Here is an 18728-nt window from a genome sequence, read left to right on the forward strand (position 1 = left end):
CTCCTGTCTGAAGACACCTGGCAGACAGAAACTCAAACCAGACATCAGTTTGCTGAAACCAAAGTGACTGCCAGGAAAAGGACCAAATTCAGGACCCAGCTGGTTTTAACCCGAACAGATGTAATGAAGTACAAAGCTGACTACAACCAAGACCCCCATAAGGAGCCAGAGGCAAGAGAAAGATCTGCAGGGAGGGATGGAAATTCCAGTAAGTTCCCCCATCTTCAGGAGCTGAGGCCTTTCAGGAAGGATTTCATTCTGGAACAATTGCCAAGCTGATCCTTGTAATTTTAGCTCTGAAGTTATCTTTAATGTTGGGAATTAAAAGCTGCATTTAAATATTCAACTGTCAAACAGACTTTCCTTTCTAGTAAGTGGGTAAATTTGGAATATTTCCATTTAAGTGAACTTATTTAAAACCTAGCTTTTAACACTAGTTTATAGAGGGGATAATCCCATTCAGAAATCATTTGCTCGTTATAATAAATCCAAGTAGAAAAATGAAAGGTTCAATTCTCTCTTGCAGGAACAAACACCTTCCAACAATAAAAACATTAAGAATCACATACAGTGTATCACATCATCTGACAGCTCATGAAAATTGCTAATTAGCTAAATAATAAAAAAATCCACACAAAACCTTTCTTCTCTATTTTGCAGTGACACAAATTTACATGTTGACTAAACACAGCTATTATTCTGATAGTTAGTAAGTTGTCAACTTCCCTTCCATACAAAGAACACACTGCCCTAGAAATCATGTGAATGTGCACATACACCCACCCACACCCACCTTCACACATCCTTTATATACATTATTTAGCTGAACATCACTTACTTGACTCACTGTCGATGCTGCTGACGCTGTCAGCATGGTGCATGCCGTGCTTGTGCAGGTGCTTGTAAATGCTGAACCTTGAAAACTTTTTGGGTTTTCCTACTCCTTTCATTTTTGATGTGTCTGGGGCATCATCAGCATTTCTCTCGAACAAGTGGCTGTCTGGGGCCAGAGCTTGAGGCTGCAGTGAGACACGTTCAGCCGACTCTGCTGCAGACTTCAAAGACACAAGACATGGCTGCAGGTCAGGTGTGAATAGGCACCCCTTTAACTACAGATTCTCATGCAGATCAGTGCTCAGAAACAATCATGAGCCAAATTTTGCTCTGTGACAGACACACTTCGGTGGGAATTAGGCAAGCTTTCTGGGGGAGCCTGTACTGAGGAGGCAGTCATCAGGAAAGCCTAGTAATAATAGCAGCATTTGGATCAATAAATTTACTCTGGATTGTCACTCCCGTTGAAATTCTCATCAACCTAGACCTCTCAAATTTTTAGAGACATGTGGGTGCATACAGACCTAGGTTGGCAGAGAAAGCTCAGTAAACAAGGCAGCTCCTGAGGGCACAAACAACAAACTTTTCAGAGCACTCTGCAAGTGCTTACTCTGCATTTCTAAGTTTTGTTAAGAAAAGAGAGGTTGCCCAAAGAAGTTGCCACAGGGATGCCCCATTATCAGATTACACCCTTTCCTGACTCAGAGATGGGGCAACTGAGAGGAGTTTTAAACTTCTATTCCCTTTTCCATCTGATGTGGAGGGTAAGACAATACAGATGTTACAATTCATGCCATCACAATCGGAAGCCAACTATTTCCCTGGAAGTGTTCAAGGCCAGACTGGACAGGGCATGGAGCTACCCGATCTAGTGGAAGGTGTCACTGCCCATGATGGAGGTAGGAACAACATCACCTTTAGGGTTCCATCCAACCCAAACCATTCTAAGATTCTATAATTTTAAGAACACAGACTTCAAATTGTGGCTGCTGTTCCAAGCTCCAGCAGAAACCCAGCCCTCTGATCTCTGTGCCCTAGGTGAGGGCTTCTCAGCACCTAGCCCTAAAGGGGCTTACATCCTTCCTCCCATCACTTATTTGTCATTAAAGCTCCAAACCCCAAACCCTATGATCAGAAGAGGACACAGCTCATTCACCACCTGCCCCAGACTGGCTGTGGCTGATGGTGGCCACCAGCTGGCCCCAGCCCACTTACTGCCAGGTTGGCTGTGGACACGGACTTGGTGGCAGCAGCACGTTTGACGCTGCCCACGTCAGTCAGGCGGTGCTCGTCGTCGTCCCAGCGCCCGTAGGCCAGGTCAATGCCACCCACGAACGCCACAGACTGGTCCACGATCACCAGCTTCTCGTGGTGGGCCCACAAATACACCGAGGAGGACACGTGGTCTGGGTGCCTCATCACCTGTGAGGAAACCAGCACTCGAGCTCAGCATCGCTGTCAAGTTTAAATCCTTCCAGGCAGTTCAGCCTTTTCGGGTAGTTTGGGGTGATGGGGAAATGCTGGAGTTGTTACTGGATGCATCCACAGCTTAATTACTGAAACTACTCAATTTCCCCATAGGTGCTGTCAGCCATATGGCAGGCAGGTGTTTCCCCAGGATGCAGGAATCCCAAGCAGCAATGATTACTGATGTTGGGATAGGTCACCCTTACAACAGCTTCATAAGAGGGCCATAGTCAAATAAATTGCTTCAGTAGAGCTGTAATAGCTGAGCTTTCAAACACAGAGCCTGCTCTGAAAGAAAACAACATATTGGCGATCTGAGTCACTTCTTTGGTTGTTGCCACCACACAAGTGAAATGAGAAGTTGGGTGGTTTTTTCCCCCCCACTTAAAATCAAGTTGTGTGGCATTTGTTTAGGAATTTCTTTTTGACAAGTGTGTATGGAACCCTAATTTCTGTATCTAAGCTCAGAGTTTTATTTATGATGTTAGAGCCACTAGACCAGCTTCCTGGAGAAAAAGCTACTGAGTTTCACCTGGCTGCTCCCAAAACCTGTGACACAGCTTGTGTGTATTGTCCAGTTTTGCTGCAAAGATGAACATGAACAGATGCTTCCCTTCGCTGTGACAACTGATCAAGTGAAAATAAATCAATTATTCTAGCATAACAAGTTTTTTACTGCTTGTTAAGGTGTATGTGTCTCTAAGAGACTAGATCTAGCCTTTACTGGTTTGTCTGCCACAACTCATTTTCTGCTTGGTGCCAGGACAGCAGTGTAACAGCACAGGACAGTGCAATGCTGCTCTTCAGTGGTGGGAACATTAACACCCAGTGTTGACTCTCATCATTCACTTTTGAGCAGAAATGCTGAAATGAGACAACACTCTCAAACTGTAATTTTCCATTGGATGTAACCCCATTAACTTGTCACACGAAATACACTTCTTGTGAATTAAGGTGAATAGTTGCTTTGGCAAATCTAAACTAAGCAATTTTATGTTCCATTAGAACCTAAAGAAATGAAGTTGCCAGATGTGGCAGGCACTATATGGGTGTGTCTTCTCAGATGACTTTCACTGCAATGGTGGGAAACACTCCTGAACTTGCAGTTCCCACCCAAATACACCGAGCTCAGCATCAGCCATCAAGAACAACTGAATGCAAACACCCTCCACACAGCCCTGTGCAATTACCTTGATGTTTGGATGGAGGTGCATGAGCGTCCGCTTGCTGTATTCACTGTTGATCCCCAGGGCAAGCTCCACCTCTTTGTACAGCATAACAAATATTCTCACTCCTTGTTGCTGTCAGAAATAAAAAAGAACACATGGGATGCAGGCACATCAATGGATACAGTCTGGTTCCAAAGGGAGGAAAAGCTAAGAGGCAGTAAATGTGTCCTGTCTGCTGATGGAAATGCTGAGTGAGTTTACTTGTTCTTGATTATGCTCTTCCAGATCCTCCGTGTGGCCCCACAGCCTGGTAGGACCTGCCTGCTTGGGAAAGCTCTCCAGCTTTCTGAGAAAGGCTCAATACCTGAATTTGTGTGAGTTCTGTTGTTTTTGTCTGAGCTATACCAAGGCCCATCCACAGGTTATTCCTACAGCAGCTCCTTTTACACACCCTTTGAGGTAAGATTTTGCAAGCATGAGTCACTCCAATCATGTTCATCCACTGAACTTCAGTGTTCTGCTGCTTCGTGTTGCCCTGAGGGTTGCCCACAGTTAAATGCCCCTGCAGGATGACATGACCACTGAGGTCACACAGACATCCCCCTCCTGAAGGGGACATCATCAACTCAGCACCAGCAAAGAGGTTCTTTCTGCTGGTAGAGCTAAACAAGCTACTGGAACACACTGAGCAGGGCTAAAAACATGGAGCTTTTTGTGACCAGCATTGTATCTACAGCACGGTTTCCAAGAACTCTTGTTAAAGCACTTTCAAATGTGCCAAGTGCCTCCCAAACCTTGGCAAATACTGGTCACACACTGGGACACCTCTACTTCCCATAAATCAGCATGGATTAAAAACTTGCACTAGAGTTTGCCAGCCTAAACTTGGAACCTAAACTTTCCACAGCCTTTTGAATTCTTATACCTATAAAGCTGCTAGCAAGAGCTAAGGTAATCTCCAAATTGTGGATGATATTCTGCTCTCCACTGCACCCAGGGGAGTCCAAGGCAACACTGCAGACACAGAAAGGACAGCCTCACCCCTACCCCACATCAGCGTGCTGACTGCCCAGTTGAGGCAGAGTCAAAGAAACGCTACAAGTGACAGAGCAAGCATTTCCAGGGACTGACCACACTCACCTTATCACAGTGTTTTTTATGGCCATAAAAAATCCAAGCCAATATGATAAAAAGAAGCCAAATTCCTCCTTTGAGTGAGTGATGCCTTGTGGCCAGTTTATTTTTGCCAGAAAATAAGAGTAATTCCAAATCAACAAGTCAGACACAAAGCTCTCATTTTTTTATCTAGGTATGTGGAATGGTGAGGACTGTGAGACAACTGGCTTGAAAGGGGAAAGAGTCAAAGAGTATTTCAGCATGTCACAGAATGGTTTGGGTTAGAAGGGAACTTTAAGACCATCTTGTTCCACCCCCAGCCATGAGCAGGGACACCTTCCACTATCCCAGGTTGCTCACAGTACCATCCAACCTGGCCTTGAGCAATTCCAGGGATGGGGTAGCTACAATTTCGCAGGCAGCCTGTGCCAGGGCCTCACCACCCTTCACAGGGAAGAATTTCGTCTTAATATCTAATCTAAACCTGCCCTCCTTTAGTTTAAAGTCTGTACCCATGAACTTCTGCCCTTCCACCACAGCAAAAGTCCACGAAGTTTCCCAGCCACAGGAATAATAAACCTTGTGACCCACTGCTGATATGGGCAAGCTCTTTTTAGCACCGGTGTTATCACAGGGTGTGTGAACAGCTGGGGCACAGCCACACTCACAAAGTGCTCAGCCTTCCCTGTACCTCTAAATTACATAAATCACATGGAGAGCATGGACAGCAGCAGGTCATTGACCCTACCAGGAACTAGGGCAGTTGTAAAGCAAGGCTGAACTGACCCAAACCTGGGGCAATCAGAGGATCTACCCTTCTGCCTCTGCGTTCTTCCAAAAGCAAATGAGAGGAACAAATCAAAACATGTGTTCAAAAGTCACATCTGATGTGAGGTTTTAACTCCCATCTCTACCCAAATGAATGGTGGAAGTGCTCCAGCCCCAGTATGACCCTGCTGCGTGGGTGTAGGGTGAAGGGTGCAGCTGGAGCTCACTTACTGCTTTCCTCTTGAGGATGCAGTCCAGCCGCCAGCGATTCCCCTCCACCACCGGTCGCTTCATGAAGATTTCCGGGCTCAGCCTGAGAAAATAAAGGTATATAAAACACACAGCACATGTAGCCTGCAACAAAGCACTGGCCTAAATAACCAACTTGGGAAGCAAAGGAATTGAGGTTTAAATAAAGTGGATGTGAAAGCTCATGTCCCAGAGTGATGCATTCTCCAATATCCTGCTCTTTGCTCTTTAATAACTGAGCATTACAGAGGGCAGAGGACATGTCCAGCACATTCATCTTCATATTCAACAACCCACAAGACCAGGTTGAACAGTGATGTATAAATAGGGAAATTTGGACTCTATCTGTGAAAGAAAGATGCAACAAAAGAAAACCCTGAGGTAGATCTGAAAGAAATATGCAGATATAAAAATAAGTAAGAGTGGGATTTCAGTTCTCCTGGCACCTGAGCTATCTGAAGGGAACAGATTAGTGCTGAATTTTCCTTGTTGCCTAAAGACAAAGCAATATGATCTCTCAACAGGACATTTTATTGCTTTAAGGATTACAAGAAATAGTTAAGCAGTCCCATCTAACTCCTGCACAGCAAGGTGACAGAATTTCATTCCTTTACTTTTGTACCAAGCATGGCAACTTGGGCTTGGATAAAGCATATTGCTACATTGTATTTTTACCTTATACATCAAAGTTTTAGATAAGTTTTAGAATTCCATGATACTTTAACAATTGTCTGAATAAAACACTAAGTAAGAGACAATGGGTCTGAAATGGGATGCTCTTGAAATGGCACCTGATATCGCATAGGGGCTTAACTGTGGTCATGGCAGGAAACAGATTTACCCCAACAAATGCTACATGGTATGTAGTTTTCTCATTATTTCCTCCTAGAAACTAATTCTCCCAGTTCCCAGAAGCAGCAAATAAGCAGTTAGAGGTTAATTTCATAGACAGAGCAAGAGAAGCCCAGAGACATGCCTAAGGAGAACAGGAAATCTGAGCCATGTCTTGGAAGCCTCCCATGCCCATGGTCCAGGCTGGCCCAGACAGATTAAGGCAAGACAAGGGCAGCCACAACCAGCACTCAGCCAAGAGACTCTGCCCAGTCTGTGAGAGCACCCTTTTCCTGCCACAAACAGGAACCAGAGCACTGCATAAACACCTAAACTAGGTAACAAGTGGGCAGAGCCAGGCCTTTTGGCAGACACACAGCCCAGAAAAGGCGACAAAACTTCCCTCCTCCCTTATCTGGCCCATTTAAGAGCAGACCAAAAGACACACAAGATGCTCTCACTGCTGGCGTGAGGCTTCCCAAGGCTGTGAGGAGAAGCTGAAAGGAAGATCCCATGGCAGGAGCACTGTTGAGCATCCCTGTTCCTTGATACACCCAAAACCACCCATGCCCCTCAGATCTGCAGCTATTTACACTCCTGAGGAACCCCTCGAGCCATCGCATTTGCAGTTCAGGTGGTGCCTCCGTGCAGTTTCAGGCATTTCCGTGGAGGGAGACAACCAAGCTGTTGATGTGAAGCGTGTGCTTTTGCTGCCAGCCCTCCTGAAAAGGCCTTTGAATACAACACAAGGAGAGGTTTGGGTGTGCTGCCAAACCATCTGGCTGCAGGGCTAGCTGCCATACTGTAGGGCTCCGAACAGTGCCGCATTGTCGGGAGCGTCCCCCGAGAGACAGCTGGGCAACACCCAAACGTGTCAGTACGAACCACCAATCTGTGATGAAAATTTCTTCCTTTGCAGCTTCCATGGCATTCGCGACGTCTTCAAAGTACCACTTGGCATTGACATACCTGCAAAAGCAAACAGAGTGCAGAAATATGCCTCCTGCCCTTCATTAAGCAAAGTGCACAACTGAAGAGCGATGGGGTTCTGTGCTAATGACATTTACATTCTCTTCTTGAAAGCAAACACAAACCTGATTTCCAGAATCAGGACAATACGCAGGGAGAATTCAATGCTGCTATCATTAGCTTGATGGAAACAGCACAATAAGGGAATATTAAGTGCCTCTTGGCACTTCCGCCAACTTCACACAATATTCCTGGGTTCTGATTGACATACAAGCCAGGTTTGCCTCTCAGGAAAGGATGATGGAATGGTGTTTCCTTTGATTTACAGAAAGTACTCAGGCAGAGGTTGTTGCAAGGCAGACATTGCAGGGAAAGCACTGGTCTGCTTCCAGCTAGTTTTGAGGCACTTCTGGGAATGGATTAGTGCAGTCAGGTTACACTGGGGACAGAAAGATTTCTCAGGGGCTGCTGTGTACATCAAGCCCAGCCACCCTCCAACTATACCCAGACCTGCATTTATTGATTCCCTTTTCTTCTCTTTATCCTTACAATGACAAATACCCAACACATTTGAATTTAAACAGAACTTGATGATGCAAAACACAACGAGCTGTGACGCAGAGCTCCTGCCACCAGCATGGCTACTCTGTCCCTGGTGAAGAAAGCCTAATTTTTTCTTTTTTTTTTGACAACTTCTTTAATTATCACCTCCCAAAGGCGACCAGCCCTGTCCACCAGAGCTGGGGTGCTGATAACAGGTAACAGGTGCTCACCACTTGGCCAGGGTGTTCTCCTGCACGGCAGCGTAGGAGCCGAAGCGATGCTCCGTCAGAAAGTCCTTGCCGTGTTTCCGGATGAACTCGTCTATGCCCTGCCTCCACCACTGGGCATGTCTGTAGCTGTTACACTTCAGGATCAGCGACCTGTAAGGACACACGACACACAGGGCAGGAGGCTGAAGCCATTTCCATTTAATTGGGCTGCTCCTCGCTGCCTGTCCGCGTTGGTAAATGCATCTGTACCAGTCATATTTTATTTATACAAAAAATAAGGACGTCGCTGTTTTGTTTGCAAAAGAATGCACAGCACTGAGAGCTGCTCTGAGTGACTAACAGTATTGCACTGCCAAGTGTAAAAAATCCACCCATGTTTAAATTATTAGCACCGGCTTAACTTGGGAGCTGGAGCCAGCTAATGCTGTATTTTTAAGAGGTGAATTTATACTGTGAGCTAACATAAAAACATTAAATATCTCTTTATTCCCCATTAGCACGTCTTTTGAGTAATACTCCATTGGGATGGAGAAGAAAACATCCCTGCTTGCAGCACAAAGAGAAAAGAGTGCTTAAAACATTGCCTAAGCAATTGGTGCCAAGCAGACTGTGCAACTCAGCATGCACCGTGCCCCCAGGCCCCAGCAATAACCACAGGGATGGACAAACAGAGGCTCCAAACACCTCATTAGGACACGGGAAATAATCAGCATTAGGGGCAAATCCCCAGTAGGTCTGAGCACACCAACAGCAGCCACCCAGGCTTGTTAAACCCTCCTGCAGAGCAGCATCGATTCCTCCTTAAAAAAGCAAAAGCAAACTAAAAGGGGATAAACAAAGTTGTTTTCTCACCTGCAGAGATTGTCGATCTGCAACCCGTATTTAGTTTCTGTTTCTTTCCGGCCTATCTTGATGTTGAATTCCTTATCAACCAGCAGGACAAAGGAAATGGCCCCTGAATCAGGCTTCATGTACATCAGGAACGAGTCCTTCACCACCAGCCACCTGCACAGACACAGCAACCACGTCACCTGGATTTCACACCCATGCCAGGCCTCAGAACATGAGTCATGAAAAGAGATAATAAAATGGGAAAGTGCTTTTTCAGAACACATGCAAATCATTTATCAGGGAAATTTACTACATGGCAAAAAATATTCTCAGGAACTAGACCAGGGGGTGGTTTTCTTGAGCAAAAAGTGTTTGTTTTATGAACTTGGGAAATGAGTTTTAATTCAATAAGGGACTTATAGAGTTATGTAAGTAAATCCTTTTTGTTAGTAACTTCTTTTTAAAGACAGAAGTCTTTAAAAATAGAGCTTTCTTTTTTTAACAAAATCCATGAGAACCTCCCTGGTCATAAACCTCCGAGCATGAGGCAAGGTGCACAAGGGTTCCTCCATCCCTGATTATTATTCAGCTTGTGTGCTATATGGGAGTTATTTGACATTTCTAACATTAATTCTGATGCTAGGATCACTTTCACTCCTATCAAAATATATGAACAAGGCATTTTGGAAAGCTTTTATTGCCAAGCAACAGGCACCCTGTTAGAAACACATGAGGAGGGATGACCAGCAGGTTTTACATAAATACTGTAGCCTGAAGGCAACTCAGGGAAAAAAACACATTTTTTACTGTGAATGGCATTTCTAATTTTTTCTCCCCCTGCAGCGTAGCTGGGGTAACCAGCCCCCTCTGTCCCACACAGGTCTCCATCACCAGACCTTCACTTCATTCTTCTGTACACACAGAAACACACAAAGCAGCACAAAACACTGCAAAAATCTGTTCATTCTTGTATCTTTAGTAACAGCCTCAGCTCCTCATCTACTTCCCGTATTTTTTTTTTTTCTTGCTTTCAGGGTCCTGAAAGAGTTACTTGGTATCACCTCTAATTTGGTGCCAAAATACCTCCCCTGTTTGGCCCATAATTTCACTCTTAAACATCCCACAGGGTATATTTCCAAGTAATCTCCCTTCTGTTTTTCCCAGGCAGCTCTACATGCCTGAGGAGTCCTCCCTGTTCCCATTTCACAGCTTCACCCCACTATCCTCCCCCGTGTCCTAAAATCCTTCCTTTAAATAACCCTCTCTGGGAAATATTACTGTTATTTGCTTATTTGTTGATGCATAAACTATCAGTCCCAGTGGGCCAAGATGGGAATTCAGTGTCTCACTTGTGATATTCTGTACACAATATCACTCAAACACTTCTTCTACCCTTTCTAGGCCTTAAAGAAAAATGGAGACCCATCAGAGCTGGATGTGCTACTGCCCCCACTACGGCTTGTGCTCTGGACAACACAAGAAAGGGTTACCTGAGGAGTATCAAGAGAAAAAGGTGTTTTTTTTCCATAAAAAATGAAAAAAGAATTGGTGATGATTTAATGATTTGACCTGAAGGAAGGTCACATCTTTATCTCCTTGTGCCCTCATTATAGAGATCTTCTGTAAACCTAACTTAAGAAATGTTCGAAAAACTGTGCAGAAATAGCACCTTTTAAGAATGCAGAAAGGTTTTGTTGGGAAACAGAACTATTAAAGATAAAACTAATAACAGCCCATGGGTGATTCTAAAATCCAAAGGCGCAAAATGCCTGGGGAAGCTCCATTAACTAAGAAATCGTTGCTGTAAGGCAAATATGGGCTATTTGAATTTTGAAATGGAAAGATTTGCCTGGCAAGGGCATGCTCCAGGAGATACACCCTGAATTTTTTGGAGGCTGGCTGGTAACACAGGTACTCCCTCACAGCACATGTCTTCCTGAGCTGCAATCCCAGGCAACACCAAGATCTAATACAGAAGGTAAAGGGAACAGCAAATTATGTCTGTCTGCAGCAGGAAGGGGCATGGGAACAGGAGAAAACATTGGGATTCAATACCTGCAGCAATAAGCAAGAGGCAAGGTATTTAATGCCAAGGTTAATTGCACCAAACAGCTACTTAGCGCTGCAGGTCACGTCTTATTTGCCCCTGCCCTGAAGCAGTCCAAAGTGTGTTTCAATTAATTGATTTTCATTTTGTAAATTGAGGAAGGGAAGCTCAGAAAGCCAGGCTGAAATCTGCCTGGGGCAGGTCACCAGCCACCTTCTCTCCCAAAGTCACAGAGCCACCTGTGCTCCCACAGCAGGGAAAACTGGGCTCAGTCTGGGAGGTCACTGCCAGTTTTCTCAGCTCTAGGAATTCCCAGATTTTCTCTGGAGTAACATGTCCCTTCTGTGAACTCCAAAGGAGAAAAAAATCCAAAACCCACCACACAGAAGGGTGAGGCAGGGAATAGCCCAACCTGAAAATTCGTGGCTTTTGTAAAAAAAAAAAGGCAAGATTCTCTCCCACAGATATTTTTGGAGGGGAGAAAAAGAGAAATGGGGATTTTTGTGTGCCCAGGGAGCACGTGGCACCCCCACCTCTGCCACCCCAGCAGTACCTTTTGGACCAGCGGTAGCACATCCTCCCTTGGCCACAGCAGTTCAGGCCAGGAATGCGGTGGCCCCCGGAGCGCTTCATGATGAACCCTTCTCTGCAAGGACAGAACAGGGTCAGGGGGGATTTGGAGGGGCTGCTTGCTGAAACCCCAGCCCTTGTGCCTACAGCTGGCTCCTGTCACCTCCAACTGTGCCCAAGCAGCCTCTGTGCTGTGCTCTGAGGGCTGGATGAAGGGCAAAAATAAGCCTCTCCAGAAGAAAAGAATGGAGTTTTAAAAGTGCAGGATCTCAGCTTATAGCACAGGAAGCAGAAAATTAAGTGGCTCAAGAGAGAGGGAAGGGTGGAAACCCCATTAGAGCTCTCTCTCAAAGCAGTGCACTCTCAGAAACACTTCTCCAAACTGTAACATTTCTGTCTAAACAGTAATAATTTTTCATATCTAGGTGGCAAAATATTCCCCAGTCAGCTAGTGCTGAGAAAGGAAAGCTATTCATTTTAACAGTATTTATGTATAAAGCCATGCTCTTAGTGAATCATAATTTACAAAGAGACAGCTCACAACTCACATGCCCTTCGGTCCCAGGTCATGGATGAATGACAGCTGGCTTACTCCAACAAACTCCATCTGGGAAAGAAAAAGAGATTGCCCCACCTTTACAATCCTGAAATCCACAAATTTTTTTGCTTCATTGAAGTGACTTGCCATAAAGGCCTATAAAATATCCTGAGCAGATGTTAACCACCATCATTTAAGCATCTTCAAGAAGACCAAGGAAAGTATTTTGGTTGAGTTTTCTGTTGGTTTATTGTAGATGCACTTGGGAGAACATATTTCAGGACAATTAAACTCAAATGTATCACACGGACTCTCTCATATTCTCCCTCTTGGATCTTTGGCTGAAACAAGGACTCAAGTTTGACACTGTTCAGAGTGGCTGCATGCCTGAATTCTCTCCTCCCTCCAGAGGTACTCACAGAAAGACTGGAAAGGAAATGACACATGCCCAGAGCTTAGAGCATCCTTTAAGCCCCCCACCCCATGGAGACGCCACAAGAGGGTTCAGCCCCACAACCCATAAGCGTCCTCTCCAAGGCCACTGCAGCAGGTCAGTGCTGACACACATCACTGCCCATCTGGTTCTAGGAACTGAAAATCCACAGGAAAAGCACAGTGGGACAGGAGGAGAGCAAGTTCAAACCCCAAAGTCAAGGATCATAGTCAATGCCCTGCCTCCTCATGGCTCCTCCTGCTTCAGCAGGGACTGCAGGGAACATAACAGTGAGCAGAGCTGGTGAGAAAGCTCAACACGATTACATTTACCTCTAAAAATAGGACACTGGGCAATTTCGACCAAGCAGGCTTTTCTTGGCACAGCAGGACATTCCTGGCAGTCTGCTGGATATTAGCCCTGGGCCCCTTTAGCAGGGAGAAACATTCTCCCAGGGTGTCCTGTGCAGGACAGGGCTGGGGCAGGCACAGCCCTGCGAAGGAGTTGCCTTGCACAGCAGAACCTTGTCTGCACCCAGACACTTCTAATTTATTGTCACAACAAGTTGTCCAAGTGCAGGAAGGTGCTCAGGGCATGGTGAGGGCAGGTGTCACTGGCCCATTGGCCAGGAAGCAAGCCAGAGGGAACCTCTAACACCACATTTTGGCAATGAACCCTGCTGGGGCTGCAGTCCAGGCCTCAGCCCATGCTCCTGATCACAGATGGGACAGGAGGCAGCCTCAGTATCAGCTTCAGGATATGCCCACCCATACCCACAGCAACTCCAAGGAAAGGCTTTTTCTTCTCAAGGAAAGGACCACTGTCATCTCTCTTTGGCAAACCAGCCTCAGGGTCCTCATCAGCAAAATCCAGTTTTGCACAGGAATTACAGGGGTGGAGCCCTAAGTCTCAAAAAGATTTTCAGACACCATAAGGATCAGTAAATTTGCGGTCAAACTCTATCTTGCCATTATGATGAGGTCAGCACACGCTCCCTTCCCAATACCATCATTTTTTCCCCAGAAAACAGCAGTAGGACTGAAGATCCTTCCATCTCCTCATGCTCAGCTGCTCATGGGACTTTCCCAAACTTCTATATCAGCCAAGACTTTGGAGAAGAACAAAAGACACTACTGCTTTCCTCTGAGTATCTCAAGGACATAAAGTAACCTCTACTCAGCTGAGGTAATTTTGATGCTTTGATTTTAGGGTGGTTTCAGCCTGTCTTGAGAAAGTGGCTAGAATAAGTCATTCCATGCTATTTTACCAACCATCTTGCTCTCTCTGTTCTCCCTAAGTGTTCTGGAAAAGCACCAGGTGTGACAAACCAATGTTTCAGCTGTTTCTGCAGTGACACTCAGAGCAGGGTGGGAAGCACCTGAAAAAATCCAGTGTAGCCTACAAGCCTTTATCAGAGGTCCCAAGCAAATTCTTAGGCCAGTTCTTTGTCTGGATGCCATTTTAACTTCTTCATGGCATTTCCTATCAGACAAATCAGAAATCCAGACATCTCTCTCCCAGTGGGCACACACACACAAAAAGCATATAATGTCAAAACCCTTTGAAAATGCTGGCTGGAACCAGAAAGCTGGCAGGAATTTGAGGAGCACTGCATGCAGAGAAATAATTGTCCTCAAAGCAGCAAAAAGGAAAACCAAGAGAAAAAATTACTTGCAGAAACAGAACTACCACTACATAAAAGAGAAATATTGTCTGGCAGCACAGCAATCTCCTCTTCAGCCAAGCAGTCTCTGGAACAGCAGTGACAGGAGCCCATCCGACAAATTGATCGAGCGTTGGTTTGTAAGAAAAAAAAAATCCTTAAATAAATTCCTGCAGTTAGAAGGAAAATTCCCCAGCGTAGTGCAAAACATCTGATGGAATGATTTATTGTTGCAATTAGCTATTTTTACTGTCACAGTGCCTCATCTGAGGTGCTCGTCATTCACAGAGAGGCTGGGAGAGGCAGGCAGGAGCTCTCATCTCCGTCACATCGGAATTCCTGCGCTGCCCAGCTGCCTCCCTGGGATCTGGCATCCTGCTCTGGTTTCAGAGCAACCTGCAGCAGGATGGTTTTGGTATGAGATATGGGCTTGGAGAATGCAGCTTCAGTGACATTGCTGTGGCAATGAAATGAAAAAATTAAAAATAAAAAGGCAGACGGAGATGATGGGCGGCAGGAGGAGAGGCTATGGAAGGTGGAGAACCAGCTGCAAGGTGTCCAAACCATCCTGTCCTGCCAGCAATGTGGAGCATGCATGATTTATGTAAGTAAAAATTTCATAAAGCATCTGCATTTCAGAAAAGGTTCAGCTTCTCTACGCTATTTTTTCATTTTGACTCTTGTTCTTTATTTAGTGGGTTCAGAAATGCATCAAAAGCTGATTAGCACTGGTCACTAGCAATAACATGGCACTAGCATTACACACTCTTCAGAATGATATTGTTTAGCACAGTTTTTTACAAAAAAAATTCTAATACAAAATACAAACTAAAAAAAAAAAAAGCCAGCTGTGCTGCATTTCAAGTGCAATAGATAGAAATACTGATGGTTTGGCTGGGGGCCTCCACAAAGGTCTGCAGATCCAAGTGCTGTATCAGAGCAGTGGCCACTCTCACTTCACAGCTGTTCTTAATTGTGTTGCTTTCACTTAAGATGAGGTTTTTATTCTCTCTAAAGTTCATGCAAACCATTACACACATACACACATTCCAATCAAATCTTATTTTTCATTTTGCTGGGGCATCTTTTAAGTATGAGAGCTTGCACAAAAACAATACAGAAGTCAAATTAATAGAATTTTTATACAGAATCCAATTAAGCCTCAACATTTTGAGGCTATTTTCCTCCAATTTCCAATTTTCAGGGGAAAAAAAGTGTGAACAGTTAACACACTGAGATTCCCACAACTCTCATTTTAACGGTAATCGTCTTAAAACACTTCAGCCCAAAAGTACTATAAAAAGGCTTTGGAAAGGAGTAGAAGACATGAGATTTAATCATATAAATCAAATAATTAAAAGAATTAGTAAATATAGAAAGCTAGATAATGTACAACCTCTACAATGCCACTGTGGACCTGATCCTTAACCCTTAATCCGAGACTTCAGGTCTGCAAAACCACAAGCTTGACTTGCAGATTGAACAGTCTCAGTGCATGGCATATCCTCCAGACAGTGTATAAAGCAGTTTGCTCACACTAGCAAATAATGAATTGACCACAAACGCAAAATGAAAGAAGTAAAAAAGCAAATACATTAAATTGTGCAGCTCAGATGTAAAAAACATCTCCTCAGAGATGCTACTGACCCAAGCAAGCTCTTCACAATGACCAAGGGTTACACTCCAGGCAGGACTCAGCTTGCCTTTACGACTCCATGCCTGATTTAACGAAGTTCCTGATTTTAAAAAAGTCCTCAGTGCATGGATTTTACAAGAGTAACACAAAGGAGTCCAAATGTGCTCCAAGAATCAGACAGTTACAGCATTTGTCAGCATCCGGGTAAAAGATTTCTCAACCACAGGAAGAGCAAAGCCCTCATTTTGTTCTCAGGAGGACAAATGCAGTTCCAAGGAAAGTGCCAGAAATCTCCACTTTAGTCTTGTGTTAGAACGGTGGGGGTTGTTTGGGTGTTGTTTTAAAGGAAGCACTTCCTTCCCTGTGCTTTCTTCCAGCATCGCCTGCAGGACCCGTGCCACCGCCACGGGCAGCAAAGTCCTCCCTGAACACTTCTCTGTGGCCAAATCCAGTGAAAGCCAACAATAAATGGAGAATTTATGTGCACAAGGGACATCTGGCTCCGGGGGCTGGGGACAGAAGGGCGATTCAGCCCAAGAGGAGCACCCCACAGCTGCCCAGGAAGGCAGGGCCGCCCGTCTCAAAGCATCGCTCACGTTCTCATAGGAGCAGAAATGTTCCAAAATATTTGAAAAAGGCAACGCCTGCCTTAAGTGACAAGATGGATCCACACTGTAAAATAACTCTCCCCCGCTCTGCATATGCTACTGATCAAAATTGCCAAGTTATCCCAAGCTTGCTTCTAGAACAAAAGATGACTCTTTTCCACGTGCAGACTAACACAGCTCTTCACTGCATTGGAATTAAGCTCCACAGCCTGTCCCTTAAAGAAGCACTCTAAGGAATGCATCTTCCTCAGCCTCAGCCAGAAGATTTTTTGCCATCCAGAGTACAATGGCCAACCCCAATGGGCACTGAACTCTGCAATAGGGCACGCACAGTCTTCAAGTTTTTATACACAGCATCCAGCTATGAGCTGACCAACATCTCCACACAACGGAAATCCTGCAAAATAGGAGAATATCTAGCAACAGCAAAAAGTGGAAGCAAACTGGCTGCTACAGAAACCCAAAGTTCAGTCTGTATTTTTGGCTTGTTTGAAAACCAGGTGTTGCCAGTTATCACTCTCTGCTCAGAAATGTCACTAAACTTGGCAGCTACTCAGTGCGTGCATCAGATTTTGCTGGTAATACAAAAGATGAAGTAACACAGTCATTATGCAGCCAAAAAAAGGGGAAATAAATTACCATCCCCAAGAGATGTCACAGCTGCAGCTGACAGGTGAGGACTTCTGAAGAAACAGTCAAGGATAAATTTCAAAAGAAATATTTTTACTTAAAATAGGCCTGACACTGAATTTGACATCTCTGCTCATTTCAAAGAGTATTGACTTGGAGAAACAAGCCAACTACCATCTCCCTTTGGAACTGATAAAATACTCATTCACCTCTCTGGGTATCCCACAACACAAACTCAACATCACTGATGTCCAGGAAAACTGCACAGAATAGAAACCAGAGATAAATCTGCACCCAGAACACACACAAAGCCCAGACTGAAGGAGCAATTACAAATATGCTCGGATTCCAATTTTTAAAGTATTTTAAACCTTAACATTTCATCTTAAACAGTCTGCAGAATTAAACAGAATCTCACTACATCATACATGTACAACCAGCTGTCTGGACTGAACTAGTTTGAGGAGGTTATCACTGTGTTATACCAGCAACCTCTGAGTCATTCCTTTGGTTTTAATCATATTACATCTGTGTTGGAGAAATCAGCTAAGCCAAAATGCTCACAGAACAGCTGTAAACTGTTTCTTGCAGAAGCTGCATGTCTTCTTCCAACGAATTCAGCATTTTTAAAGTGAATATTCTTTAGACAATTAGCAAACTAATTTCTACTTACTGTTCCATGGTAGTTCCTGTACATTGGCATTTTCAGGATATTTGTCAAGTAGTCCTCCAGCTGTTTCTACAATTAAAATGTTGAAACTTTAGATAGGATGTGGGGTTTTTTTCTTGAAAATTCCTGTAATTCAACCGCATTAGGAAGCAATCAAGAAATCAGACCCACTTTTTACTTTGAGTGGATAAATAAAAGCATTATTATGTACTCACAGGATATCATAACTCAGCACCATAAACAGTTTGGTCATAGGTTGTTTTTTGTTGTAAACAGTAGTTTACAACCGCTGTGGTTTTACACCTTATACCAGCAGACCTGTTCCGTGACAGGGTGACTTTCAAGGTCAACTTTTGTGACTGAGCTGAAGTTTCAGAAGTATTTTAAATACCAAATCAGTCCCCATTGTTTCTGACCCACAGGAATCAGCTTTGTGAGAGAACAGGCTCAGAGGCAACTGAGAGAGCCTGTTTAAACAAAACAAAAGGTTCATGGGGTGAGGGACACAGGGACCATGCTGTCCTGCCCCAAGCACACAGAGACAGCCGTGGCTGGGCCTGTCCTCCTCAGCCAGGAGGAGAGAAGAGAAGAAACCACTAAGGCAGAAGTAATCTCTCACCATCCTCATGGTAAAAGGGAAAAAAAAATTAAACTGTTTGGGCATGGGAAATTGGGCAGAGTCCTACAGAACACAAAGCAAACAGAAAAGAAACACAAGCTAAAAAAATAAAAAGCGTCTATAAACCAGTTTTCTTCCTCTTTTAAACCCACATCTCTCTCCTCAAACTTCCCACAGATCAGAGAAGCTGTGAACAGCAGGGTTTCTGCATGGCACAGCCACAAGACACAATCCTTTAATCCTCTGGGTCTTGAAGTTCCAGTGGCACAAAGCCCAGGGAGGGAGGCAGGGAGCGGCAGAAAGAGAA

At 44.6% G+C, this 18728-nt stretch overlaps 1 protein-coding gene across 2 annotated transcripts in view; it reads right to left on the reverse strand.

Moving 5' to 3' along the window:
* The window catches only part of PLD1 (phospholipase D1), a 60730-nt gene that overhangs the window by 22359 nt on the left and 19643 nt on the right, over positions 1 to 18728 (reverse strand). For both annotated transcript variants that reach the window (XM_066325733.1, XM_066325732.1), the window contains exons 6-15: positions 17806 to 17871; positions 12173 to 12231; positions 11608 to 11700; positions 9029 to 9181; positions 8177 to 8326; positions 7320 to 7403; positions 5586 to 5667; positions 3492 to 3602; positions 2050 to 2256; positions 839 to 1055 (exon numbers count right to left, since the gene is read on the reverse strand). In XM_066325733.1, coding sequence (XP_066181830.1) covers positions 839 to 1055; positions 2050 to 2256; positions 3492 to 3602; positions 5586 to 5667; positions 7320 to 7403; positions 8177 to 8326; positions 9029 to 9181; positions 11608 to 11700; positions 12173 to 12231; positions 17806 to 17871 — 1222 coding nt within the window. The remainder of the gene's footprint in view (positions 1 to 838; positions 1056 to 2049; positions 2257 to 3491; positions 3603 to 5585; positions 5668 to 7319; positions 7404 to 8176; positions 8327 to 9028; positions 9182 to 11607; positions 11701 to 12172; positions 12232 to 17805; positions 17872 to 18728) is intronic.

This window comes from Sylvia atricapilla, chromosome 10 (assembly GCF_009819655.1).
Source record: "Sylvia atricapilla isolate bSylAtr1 chromosome 10, bSylAtr1.pri, whole genome shotgun sequence".
NCBI lineage: Eukaryota > Metazoa > Chordata > Aves > Passeriformes > Sylviidae > Sylvia > Sylvia atricapilla.